Raw genomic sequence first — 14,268 nt, 5'->3', positions numbered from 1 at the left:
TGTAGCTTTTTTTCCCCAAAACTTTGTCGTCAAAATAAGGGTACGTCTTGTATTCCGAAAAATACGGTAGTTCTTTCCTACTTCCAAAGAACTTCACATCTTGTAGAGTGTAGACCATAACCCTCGTCGCCAGGGTGCACATACTCATCACCCCGTTGAACTGCCTTTGAATTCTCAGTTCACATACTTTCCCTATACTGACACAATGTCTGTATTACTTGACTCTCTTCTTGTTCTAGTCTTTGAACCCCATTATGAGGAAGATCAACTTTCACCTACTAAATCAACAACAGGAGTATCCATAACGAGAATTAATGTTTTCTCAAAAAATAGAGTACTGAACTTTATGCCTCTAGACAACATGACTTAGTACCATTTGCAAAACCTACTTCATAAATCAAGCCTATTTTCCTATTACTCCCAAACAGCTTTCTTGAAACAAATACAGCACTTCTACTTGTATTCCCAAAATCACTTGGACCCTTAAACACAACCTGTAACTTCTTTACTAAGAACATTTACTCTTACACAACTAGTGACCAGAGGTAAATTAATTAATGAAACCTGTTCTATATTTCTACTATGAGAAAAATTTAAAGATGATTTTTGAAAATTTTCGTTATTAAACAGAGTCTCTGTTTCTTCTTCAAAAGATGCTCTGAAGCCATGTGACCGTTCCTTTTAGTATAAAAGCACGTGCGATTTTCTCTAATACTTATAATTGAGCTTGTTGACTTTCCTGAGTGTAAGGGTCCAAAACTATTTTATCAACAATTTTATGAATCAACTCCTATGTTTCAACAATGCCTGCAGTTGTTGAAATTTAGTGTTCAACAAAACTGATCTTTCCAGACCACTTCATGCATGTGTTAACGTGTATTTCCTTCTTACTTTCCACCCACCTCAATATTTATTCTGTACTTTTTCTGTGCTTAATATTCTTTTTGTTCTGCTTTTTAAATTTATTCAGGTATGCCTCCGCACTCCATTTATACCATTTTAAAACATCATCTTTCATAACATCATAAACAGCACTACTTTCAATTGATAGACAAGAATAAGGCAGAAACAACGTCACAGTTTTACTCGTCTTTTTTCAATTTATAAAAGTTAGCAATATTCTTAGGAAGTATTTTTTTAATTCTAGTACCTGGTAAAAGTGAAACTTGCCAATTGCTGTGTTGGAATTCACAATTAATGAGAAAGCAAATGTACAATGCTTATGTTGTTTTGTCCATTTAATGATTGCTTAGTTTACTTTCTTAATAATTACTGTGAATCAGCTGTTAGTTCAACGATTACAAAATGTATTATACATAAATTATATTCAAAATGAAGTCTATAGCAATATCATTGAAATTCGATTTTCTCCTCAAAGGTTTGTACATTTAACATATTAAACATTAAGCATCAACGAGAGTAGTATATTCCTTCAAAATTTTACAATGTATCTCAAAGTTCAGAAGACCGTTGATGAAATTAGCTTTGAGTATAACTGAACAGAATTTCCGCAGCATGTATGCGTCTATGTAAGTAACCTTAATAAATATTCTATATATCAAAGTTTGTTTTCGAATATTTCAATTAGATAATATAATAACTGTTGATAGATAACGTTGGTTCAGATGTGGTAAATGGTTTGAAATTACTTGCTTATCGTTAATATATCATTTCATCTATTTCACACCAGAAATTCAAAGCCAAATTATCTAGAAAGTAGTTTGTATAATCCGCTTTCATACTTTGCTTCAACTTTTATAAGAGCGACTATTTACCGTAAATTTCGTGAAAGGTTTTGGAACAAGAGCTAGTGTTAGATGTATGTAGTGTATTATAGCAAGAAGTAATCTTAGATTTGTATAGCATCTTCAAACAAGTTTATGTTACATAAGGACAGTGGCTTGAAACACTAACTTATCATGATTTGAAGTGGACAACTTATAGTTGTTTTGGTCGGTTACTTGAAGTTACGGTTTTCATTATCATTAAATGGGAAGTTCAAGCTCGACCTACTTTTATGTTGGGCTAATTACACACTGTTACTTTGACCTCAATATTTACAACTGCAACTTTCCTTTATTTTTGTACTATGATAAAAAGCTCAAACAACTGCTACTTTTCGGTTGCTGTTTTAAGATGCATGAGATTTAAACTTACCGTTAGCGTTGGCACCTGTGTGGTCAGTTCGTGGTCCACCTAGCCAGTTGGACGTAGACCCCCGACCAGTTTTCCACAGAAGGTTTGAGGGTACGTTGGGAGGGTTGGACCAAGTGCAGAGCTTTAATAATCTACCTTCACCGAAGTCACAAAATTCTGGAAGACCACTTGGCTCTGATAGATGATAAAATGTAAAAAACAAGAAAAACAAACATGAGAAGGTATTTTGTGAAACTAGTTTATGTTTCAACAATTATTTTCCCTTTTACGTAATTTACAGTCTAACAAGATTTCTTTTTTTTTCCTTTTTGTTAGTTTTCTTCGAAAGGAATACTGTTTGCAGCTTGGTTTGAGCAAGTTGTGTTAATAGTGTATAATATATAGGAAATTGCGTGAGACAGAAGAACTCGTTCAAGCCATCTTCACTTGAAATACTGTTTATCCTGAATCCTCAGGAATTGAACATATCTGCTTATTTGAAATTCTTATAAGGTCTGTATTAATACTACGATTACAAAATTTATTGAAACATCACAAAGTTAGTAAATGCATTAATTTATATATCTACTAAAGCTTGTTTAATATAATCACTATTTTCACCAGTGTTTTTGTTTGGCTTATTTGGAATTTCGCGCAAAGCTACATGAGGGCTATCTGCTCTAGCCGTCTCTAATTTAGTAGTGAAAGACTAGAGGGAAGGCAGCTAGTCATCACCACCAACCGCCAACTCTTGGGCTACTCTTCTACTAACGAATAGTGGGATTGATACTTAACGCCGAGCCACTGGGGAACTAGTTTCCAATAAATCAAAGTTGCTTTGTGAAATTGAGTTGTGCGAGTGTGAGTAAAAAAAAAAACTACAAGTGTGGTAGCCATGACTATCATAACTGCTAGCCGTCTTATAAATTTATTTCTATAATATTCAAATGCATGTACTATTTTCAAACTTTAGTTCTTTGTAACAGTTTAGTCTTGACCATTGTGAACCTATAGGGGAAACCGGGGCAAAGTGAAATTTGCCAGGTACATCCTACTAGATGATGTTATCTTATTTGTCATTTTTTTTCCAGTAGCCCATATGACCTGGCATTATTTGGAATGGTGGCCATTTGAACTGAGCAGGTATGTACATTTCTATGAAGAAAAATTGAAATTTCATGTGCCATTTGCAAAGTACTGTGATGTTGGAGATTTTCGAAGCAAGTTATACTGATTCATCTACACTTCCTCCCTGCCATATGCATGGTGATATTATTAAGGTTTGGCCTAGTCTGTACTAGTGCATAGTATATTGCCAAAAGCATGTAGTCGGGGCAAAGTGGAACGTCATTCCATTTTGTCTTTGGCTTTGAGGGATTAAACGATTTTTTTTTCACATTTTTGGATCAATTAAGGACGCTATATATATCTTAAAATGATAATTGTCACAATGTAAGCCAAAATGGTCCGCAACTATAAACGTAAAACTGATCAACATAGATAGTCGGAAGAATAAATGAGGGAGGCTATACAGCAAGTTCGAAACAAAGAAATTAGTCTTGACCTAGCTGCAAGAAGTTATGGTGTGCCAAAGACGACCTTATTTCGAAGAGTGATAATAGAAGGAGATGCTGAAGAGCTTTCAAAAAAGAAGCTAAGACGTTTAAGGTGAGTTATGTGTAATTACACAGGTTCAAAGTACATGTAACATATAATAATAACGTTGACATTCAAAATGGACCACATCTGTCAACTGGGACCAAACCATTTTGCTCATTGCATATGCCCACAACGGGAGCAGCAACAATATTGTAGAAAATTAAAATAGTTTGTCTAACTATATATGATTAAAATTTAGTAAACATTAATTGACCCCAAACTTCAGTCCAGATATAGGACTGAAGCAAAACAGCTGTCAGGCTTCAAGAATACGGGCATATGTCCTTTCAACCCCCCCCCCCTTCCTATTTCCAGACCATATGTTTGCCAGGGGAAGTTATGTCTGATCTGGAGAATGATACCCCTAACATGGAAAAATCCAAAACGCACTGAATCGAATGCAGATGAAGTGACCATGGTTGATGTTTGATGCTACAGGACAGTGTCCATTAGCATCGTCAGATGAAGCAATCCCAGGTCCAATGACTGTCACACCAGCTGCCAAAGGAAAGGATGCTTCTGGATACGTGTTGCCAGCAGACATTATGGGCATATGCCATGTTAAGCAAAGTAAACCTAGACGATGCAGCGCGAAAAGAAGTAAGACGGTCATTTTGATTGGCATTCTTTACCTGAAGGAATTACAAGTGAAAAAAAACAATACTGGCAAGAAAAGGAAAGAATCAGCGAAGGTCCAGTTATTTGATGAAGAGGCAAGACATGGAAAGGGCAAGGCAAATCAGAAGGGAAGGCAAAGGAAAGGCAACAAGAAAAGGCCACAATTTAATTCATCGTATTTTTTTGCCGAAACCAGGCAGTTGATACATAGTTGAATAGAGTTGTTTAAACATTTGTTTAACAACAAGTAAAAGCTTGGAATGGTTAATTATTTCACTGGAGGTGTGTCTGTGGGCCAGACTAGTTTCGGAGAATTCCACATCAGTGACCCTGGACACGACCACCGAATGAAACTTCAGACCAAACTCTGTTGAACTATGTATCAGCTGCCTAGTGTCGACTAAAAATACGAAGAATTAAATTATGACGGAATGCTACAAGTTCTTCAAATACCTATAGAATGATAAGTTTCTTTTTGTGAATGTAAAACACCATTTCAATTTTCGATACCTCACTGCTATAAAGGCTTGGAGACACTATGATGTAACAATACTCACATAGCGAGAAAAACTTAGATGTTTCGAGAAAGACAACGTCAACAATACTACAACTGAACTATACACACAACGTGCGACTGTTACCGAGTTACGGAACCAAATTTGATATAACTATTGCCTTTAAAATAATTAACTTTAACACTCTTGTTATAAAAACTAAATAATCTTTCAATATTAGATCACTAAATGATAACTCAGTCTTGTATATCTAACACATTTCATCTCCAACATTCGACTATTCCTAATAATTTGATTCTTTACTTAAGAAGGTTGTGACTTATTCGCATGTAACTGTACATAAGAAGGATGTGATTTATTTGCATGTAACTCTTTACTTAAGAAGGTTGTGATTTATTCGCATGTAACTCTGTACATAAGAAGGTTGTGATTTATTCGAATGTAACTTTGTACTTAAAAATACTAGAAAAGTAGTGCATGTGAACTATATCAGCTTATACTTATGGTGTTAAGTCGAGAAATTCCGTCCTAAAATTATTGAAACAATAACTGTTAGAATGTCTCTGGAAATACCTGAGTTATAAATGTACAGCACTACGATCATTCTGATTTCACATAGTTGCTGGAAAAATGTTTTTTAACAAGGGAAAATAAACTTATCAAGAATATTTAAGAAAGTGTACTTGGTTGAGCTGAATTTTACGTTATTATTAGATATTCTCATATTAGTGAAAATAACTTACTCAAGTGTTCGGAAACTAGGACTGATATCTTAAATTCAAATCGTTTTACTATAAACTATATGTTTTTGCATGAGACTTACCAGGAATGAAATCGTTCTCCATGTCTAGTTGCTGTCTTCTGTTCCTGTCCTGAAGGAAAACAGAATAATGACAGAAACTTCAAGAAGGTTTCACATATTTTACGTCAAAAAAAAAAAACAACAACAAAAAAACAAATTCAAACTCTGTAGCTAATAAGCTCTGAATTAATTAAACTTAAATATTTACATTACAGCAACGAACATTAATGAAAAGAAATGCTTATAAATGCATAAAATAATGGACAATGATTGATGTTATACTACAAAAACTAACTAATAAAGCGAAATGAACAAATTTATTTAAGTGTCATTCAAACATACAGAATTTTGTTTAGTCTTTAGTCTAAAGAGCCCCTAAGTGGCATTGCGGTATGTCTACAGACTTACAACGCTGGAAACCGAGTTTCAATACCCGTGGTGGGCAGAGCACAGATAACGCATTGTGTAGCTTTGTGCTTAATTATAAACAAACAAGTAACAAACATAGTCGAAAGAGGTTATAATATCATTGTATATATCATTGGTTAAGCCACATTTGGAGTATTGTGTTCAGTCTTGCGGTCCTTACCACAGAAAGGACATTGATTTATTGGAAAGGGTTCAGAGAAGGGCTATTAAGATACCTTAGATGTAAAGGTTATCATACTTGTTTTCTCTTGAAAAAAGAAGAGTTAGAGGGGATCTAACTGAGATCTTTAAGATTGTTAAGGGAATTGAAAGTGTTGATGCCTCATCATTTTTTTCATATTTAATGGTGATAATTGTAAGAGTAGGAGACAAAAAAAATCTTTGCTGAGACAGCTTTATTTTTCTAACTGGGTGGTAGGCGTTTGGAACGAGTTATCTTTGGATGTGAGTGATACAGTTAATTTAAGGAAGTTTAAGGGAAGCTTGATAACTAATAAATGATAAGTATGAGGGTTTTTCAAGTTTGTGTTTTTTTAGTAAATAGGACAGCTCAGATGGACAAAAAGGTCTCTTGTTGTCCCTTAATATTATGTTATATTCTTTGTTTGTCGTATACTTTCTAAAAACACAATCCACAATATATGTTGTAGGCTCCCATTCCTTATTTATACGTTCTGTCATTTGATCGGTTGTAAAATTGATGACGGACATAAACACGTTTTTTATTTTACGTGCTAGGACAGATGATGAATATAACCCGTGTGGTTATTTTTCACGTAATGGTTGGTTAAATATATAAATGTGTGTGTGTGTGTGAAGGTTTTCATTACAGAAGCGCATATAAATATATTTAAGTAGCATCCGTTTATTAAGGACTTTCAAGAAATGTGTTGAGTTCTAGTGTAAAAATGCTAAAATATTTTTTTGGAAGTCATACCATTTTGTTATTATTTAGGTCCGTGTGAGTTTATGTATGATAGACTTCTTAACAAACAACAAAAACAATTAAGCAGTCAGCAACTTTTCTTACTCCAAATCCTATGTTAATCCAAATTCAGAGTCAATAAGATAAAGAAAATGATTACAAACTCCTTTCTACAGCGAATAATAATAGAGACGATTTTATGATAACGTAGCAACATACCAATTTGTCATCATCGCCCGGGGCATGGTAGTCGACAATCAAAGCTCCGTGAGCAGTTGCGACGAAGAAAACAAAACAAGTAGATAACATGGCAACCTGAAGGGTACAATATAACATTATTAATGGCTGTACGTACACACAGGTGTAAAATAACATCGTGCTTGTGCAGCTAAATCACAGGTTAGTAAATTATATGAGTGAAAATAATCATAGAAACCTACGTGTGATACATGTACAAAAGTTACTGACAATGATGATTTGCGAATAAATTGTCAATTTAACATGAGTGCGACACATTATTACAGAAAAAAGGAATACGTTGAACAATACAGTAATAATTTATATTTACTTTGAACAGAGTGGTATACCTTGTTTTTACACTACTATAATGTTACTGGTTCATCAGAGGACGAGTTAGATTCTTAGAAATAGGGTACAAAATTTTGACGGAAAGAAGGGATCGTTGGCTATTTGTAGAATTGCTATAAGAAGTACACAATAAAAAGTACACAAACAAGTAAAGTGATACTAGTAGGGATTGAAAATCGTTTTAAAATCTATTCAAATAGTATCACTTTACATGTTTGTGTACTTTTTATTGTAGCATTTGTTTTGTTTTGGATACTTCTTATAGCAATTCTACATATAACCAACGATCCCTACTTTCCATTAGTTTTTTTCACACTTATTTGTTCAGCTTTTATATGTCCATGGAATGGACGCAACATCCATAAACTTTCAGCATAGCCATATCCCTGATAGCTATAACTTTTACAAGAATTAGAACCATAATCACAAATTTATCAAATTTAATCCTTTATCATTTTGCGATTATGGTTTTAATTCTTCTTCTATTACTTTTTCTAACAGTATCCTTATTTCATTTTAAAATTCATAATTTTTTTAATACTCTTCTTTGTTTACTTTTTATGTTATACCTGTATAAAGTATATACTTTATTTTTAGAAACTGTTGCCTGTCTATGTGATCACTAATACTGTAACAGCCATAAAGTATGACTAATTTGAAAAATATTGCTGTGGTTGAATTAACACTAATACACTTTGTATTAATTATAGAAATAAATTATGTTTATTTTTATTCCTATTATTTTATATAGTCACCGTTCTTGAAAATGGTGTAAGTTATTGGCTACGTATTTTTAAAACAACAATAGTTTAACGAAAGTTTTTTTGTTTGTTTTTTTCATCTAATAATTCGGTATCGTGCTGTTGGAAATTGTCAATTTATATATGTTGAGCCATCTGTTGGGTTGAATTTGGCTTAAAAGATATTTAAGTACGTGCATGATATGCTTATCATTTATAAAAAAAAAAAAATCTGTGTATATTTATCGGAATATGAAAAGCGGATACCCACAGACCAGTCAAGTAAGCTGGAGAAATCTTGTAGCAATAATCCGAGTGATCAGATAGGTAGGTAGTAGATGAAAAAGTTGCTGTTTTATAAATCTTTGAATTATTATACCGGAAATGTTAGCGACCTTTTTTAGCGTATTATTATTATTATATATGCGCGTGACATGTCGTAACCAATACAGTGAATGGTCGGTTTTTTGCTTAGGCATTCAACAGGGTATTTTTTCGGCGCGTGAATTATTGGAATCCTTGTGGATCCCTACTATTAAGTACTACCATACTTAATAATAATAATATCACTATAGAGAGCAGTAGTTTGACATGATGCCACCAGAAGTCTGGGAATTCCATAGAAGGCCTCATGTTATGCGTGATAATAGCTTCCTATGAGCTCATTAAGGTGTAATAATATAATGGCGTAGATAACGTCATTTTAATTGTAAAGTTGTGAGTTGATCTTTTAGTGTTTAATATTGGTTCTTGTTCTAAATGGTATATTGATTTGTACCTTGCTCAGGTTCTTTAAGGGTCGGTAAAACGTTTGTCAAGATATGTAAGAAGTTAGCATGCTCAATGAGCTGCAGACCTCTGATTTGTGGCGATGTTACTTATGTCTTCACAGAAGCGTGTCAAATTAGTTTCCTTTGGCAACACCAGAGGATGCGATAGTTCTTGTTTCTTTGTTTTCGAGCAGAGCTACATTGGGCTACCTGTTGTGTCCCACCAGGTGAAGCTTTAGTTCTATCTGCTTCATAAGATGGCGAGCTAGTTTCTTATAAGTTTGTTTGAAGTTAAGCACAAAGCTACACAATGGGTTATCTGTGCTCTGCCCACCACTGGTATCGAAACCCCGGTTTCTAGCGTTGTAAGTCTGCAGACATACCGCTGTGCCACTGGGGGGCAGTTTCTTATAAGGTCGCCACAGATAGCGATAGTTCGATGTAGATATCTGTTTCAGCATTTTAGTTTGATTATTTCTCATAAGCAGTGTTTTTGAGCAATTACTTATCTATTGAGTATACTTAAATGTGGCTTTTTCTGTGTTATGAGAGACGGGTTAGACACAAATTAATAAGATAATCAACTAATGAAAATTTACATTGCAGTCAAAAGACATCTCGCCTCCCAGTGGCACAGCGGTATGTCTGCGGACTTACAACGCTAGAAACCAGGTTTCGATATCCGTGGTGGGCAGAGCACAGATAGCCCATTGTGTAGCTTTGTTCTTAATTACAAACAAAAGACATCTCACATCTGTACAATTAAAATACGTCATCAATCATGTTATATTATTTCACCAGCTGGTAGGAATATATAGATCTATTACTAAACACACTCTAGTGGTCCTTTACTAAAATTTCAGTCTCCTCTTAGCAACATAGAACGTTTGATTCCTCTAGTTATATTATAAATAACTGTCTCGCACTCTGGTGGCACAAAAGCGAACTAACCTCATACGATGATGCTATGAGTCATGAGACCTCAAATAGCCAATCAAAGCTCTGTTGCTCAACTGGCATGTTAACTGCTTGTATAATCTCAGGTTGACATCACCATTTTTATCAGAAACTTGTTAAAATGGAAATTGAGATGTTGAGCAGTAGCACGTAATCACAATCGTCAAGGATAAAATAGTTTTAGAACAGGACTAGAAAATCGCTCTTATGAACCTCGTTAAGAACAGTATATAAGTGAACACATAAACAGAGGATAAAAATAATATAACTAAAAAAGTTAAAGTATTATAGACAAAGCAAGCTTCTAAGTTCAGGAAAAGATGGAAGCCTTTATTCTTTTGATTTAGACCAGCATCAAAATGACAACAAAGTTTTCTAATCCTTGTGTTTTATCATCAGCTCTAATCACAATGTGGAAACTGTAAGCCCTTGCAGCTAGGATGTACTCTGACAGCACTTGGTTTATGCTAAGCCAGATATATTTTTTCGATATTATGAAGTTGTGCTCTTTTGTTATAATAAGCATATCGTAAACTTTTGTAATATACAACAAATAAATATAGAACTTTATATTATTTTATATAGTCACCGCTCCTGAAAATGGTGTAAGCTATTGGTTTACTTTTTTTTTAAACAACAATAGTTTGATGAAAGTTTTTTTTTTCATCTAATAGTTCCGTAGCGTGCTGTTGGAAATTTTCAATATTTTCAAGCCCGTAACTAATGATATGAAGATTTGTATTAAAAGGTAAATGTACGCGATAGAGTTCGTTTGTAGTTTTTAAAATGTGGCCATAGATATGATACATTTCCTGTTTCTACTTGGGCTGACTATCTAATTGTTGGGTTGATGACATGTCCCAAATATGTTTCCACACACCATTTGTTTTGTGACTTGTATAAGAGTAAAAGGAATTTACCATGCAGTAGTTCGTTGAATCCTTCTGTGCAGTTTTTACGATATAAGTATGTTTGTTCAGCCAACAAAATTGTGTTACTTCAGTGTTTTCATAAACATTGATTAGGAGGCAGGAAATTCACAACTGGTGGAGAATGGAAGCACTAAGTGTAACGGAAGCTGCACCTGTTCTGACTATAAAGGTATTAATAACGTCATAGTCGTTAATCAGATGAATTAGGATGACTCGTGACTTAACATATTATGATTATTTACTAAATTTTACAGAGAAATTAAAATATTATCTAATGCCCCTGTACAGGTTTCCAGTAGCAAGATTATAATGCCATTTCATCCGCACGTTTTACGTGTTCAGGATGCCTTTCGCCAGAAGTCACCAGGTCTGCTGGGTTTACAGCTCCGTCGACAGATGTGATAAAAGGTATTTTCTAAATCAGTGATCCGAATAGCGTTTCGACAAAGGCTTTGTGTGTTGTAAACCCAGCTGGCTGGATAAGTTCGAGTACTGAGCAAGAAGCCTATTCGGCAGAGGTGTGCATCACTGTGGTTGAGATGCTATTTTACTCTTCCCTTACAGAGCTAGAAAGGAAGATGAGATAAAAATTATAATCATAATTATTCTTATGTAATGTCGCATAGACTGCTATAAAACTATCACCGTCGTTACAGGACAATTTCGTAACAATAATTATTGTTTGTTATTGAGCACAAAGCTACACAAAGGACTATCTGTGCTCTGCCCACCACGGGTGTCAAAACCCGGTTTCTAGCGTTGTAAGTCCGCAGACGTACCTTAACAAAAGCTGTTAAATTAATTAAGTTTTATTTTGAACCTAGCGTGTGCAGTACCTAAGCTAGCAGAGCATAACATTCAGTTGTGAAATATGCGTGACACTGTATCACAATAAAAGTGATTATAAATAGCTTTTAATTAAGACTATGTAGTGGTTATCCAACCGACCTGGTAAGCTTTGAAAATGAGAAAAAACTGTCGGCAGAGACATATATTCAGATATAATTGAAATATTGTAATATAGTATTTCTACTGACTTGTATTGAACTTAAGTATAGTTGAAATTATGTTATAACTGTTTCTACTGAAAACGTGTATCGGGCCAGTAAAGATTGACGTTATTTAAATTAGTCAGCCCCCCTTCCCACATCTACCTTAATAAAACAGATACACGACAAATAATACTCACAAAGTGTTAGACATGTTGATGAAGTTTTATATCTTTGCTTCTTTGAATATTAAAGTTTTCGAACAATACACCAATTTGACCAAATGATTAACTCTGAAGTCTTAGGGTTACGAAGAAAATAGAACTTAGTAAACGATCTCTTAAACTACATAAAACCTATACACTATTTTTAATTCAATATATAATTCCATATAAATAATTTTACTCCTACTTTGGTCAAGTGTGACCCAGAAATTAGTATATTTCGTTGCTTGTGATAATAGATCAGAGATGAATATCAGAATAACAACTACTTTTATATCTAAAAACTCAAACAAAACGATATCACATATTATAGCGATATTTTGTAGTACAAAAACAGTTTATAGCGCACTTTAAAGTCACTAGTAAGGAAGTTATTTGTACTAATAAGAATCTGAAGTACGTCCTATCAAACCACCTAATATCATAAATAATAGAACCATAGGAAAGTGTTATACACATGCAATTGTTTTCCTAAAGGCATTCGTTTCTATAAACTCCTTATATATTCCTGTACTATGAATATATCACAGTTCAGGTTATTACATCACAGTTCAGGTTATTACATCACGATTAAAATATTGCAATTTATTATTTTATTTAAGCAGCGTGTTGGACTCCCCCTAGCTCTTGTATGAATTTACCAATTTAATGATATTAAAAGTATTTCACATCTTTTAATTGCTCATTGGCGTCTCTAATTTTATTTTTTCAGGAGTAATATTATCTGAGGTTGCCTCAACTATTGTAATTAACTTATAGACATACTTGAACTTGTTCTTTTTTCTTCACTATAATGGTTTTATAATGCATGTTTCACTTTCGTTAATAATTTATGAGCAAGATTCGTTCAAGATAACCTTACATTTTTGTTTGATGACATGTATTATGATAGATTACTTAATATACACTACAAAAAAATAGAATAAGGTTGTGAGTGTAAAGTAATTCTTTCCTTTTCATACACATTGTTTTTAAACACATTTTTATGCTTATATTGTAAAAGAGAAAGAGTTTGAAGGTTTAAAGCCTTACAAAAAACATCATTTTTCAAAGAAAGGCAACCTGTCAGGACAGGTGAAACTCTACTTCCCAGCTGTTAATTTTATCGATATTTCGCATAATGTCAGATAATACATTTACATATCACAATTGCTTGTTGAGAGTATGTATTTTATAAATCAACTATTTTGTTGATTACTAAGAGAGAACATAAAAAGTTCATGTCTTGTAAAATACAACTAAAAAAGAAATTCAGGTTATTATACATGACCATAAAATATCTGAACAGTGAACTATACTCAAAACACATTTTATGAACTGTTTGCACATATTTGGACCCTGTGTTGCTACTAGCAGTGAGATTAATAATAAAGGAATATTAACTTTTCTCTGTAAATAATTAATGGTTTAGATCAAGGTTAGTAGTCAAGCCTATATAATGCAATAATATTGTAAATATCGTAAATTAAAGAGTAATAAGAGTACATCAATGCCGTACTATCAACAAATTATATTTTGGAATCTCAAAATAATTAGAGCCTAATGTTAGCATGAGTTGTGAAAGAAATACCCAAGTTTGTAATATTCTATAGTATTGTATAAATACACATCCAGGTTTTTAATTTTATATAATATTGTATAAACATACATCCAGGTTTCAACTTTCTATAATATTGTGGATTATTAGATTTTTTTTAAAATGAAGACCTTGTTTTTATCTCTTATGACCAAATGAAAGAAATATTCATGAATAGAAACGTCAGGAGAATGTAAAAAAAATAAAAATAAATATTTATGACATTTAAAGTAATCTGTATTAGACGACGTTTGGAAAAACAGCCTTGTATATTGTCAGTGGTTGTAATATTATATGGCAGTGAAGCTTCTGCACAGATAAATATAAGTGTGCGAAAAGCCTACCATGCTATTTTTTTCCCAATTTGGTGAGTGGTTCATGTTTATTTTTAATTTTCTATGTATCCTC

General features: G+C 33.3%; 1 protein-coding gene across 1 annotated transcript; it reads right to left on the bottom strand.

Annotated features, from left to right (window-relative positions):
• Positions 1-2,157: 2,157 nt before the first annotated feature.
• Positions 2,158-7,420, bottom strand: LOC111087943 (the record flags this gene model as incomplete). The annotated part of the gene is made up of 3 exons (XM_022396427.1): positions 7,304-7,420; positions 5,752-5,800; positions 2,158-2,331 (listed from the first exon to the last, which is right to left on the bottom strand). Coding segments are annotated over exons 1-3 (340 nt in total), but the record flags the coding sequence as incomplete, so codon positions are not given.
• Positions 7,421-14,268: the final 6,848 nt, after the last annotated feature.

Source organism: Limulus polyphemus, unplaced genomic scaffold (genome assembly GCF_000517525.1).
Source record: "Limulus polyphemus unplaced genomic scaffold, Limulus_polyphemus-2.1.2 Scaffold2881, whole genome shotgun sequence".
Lineage (NCBI taxonomy): Eukaryota > Metazoa > Arthropoda > Merostomata > Xiphosura > Limulidae > Limulus > Limulus polyphemus.
Note: the sequence above shows the minus strand (reverse complement) of the source record. Positions and strands in the feature narration are given on the sequence as shown.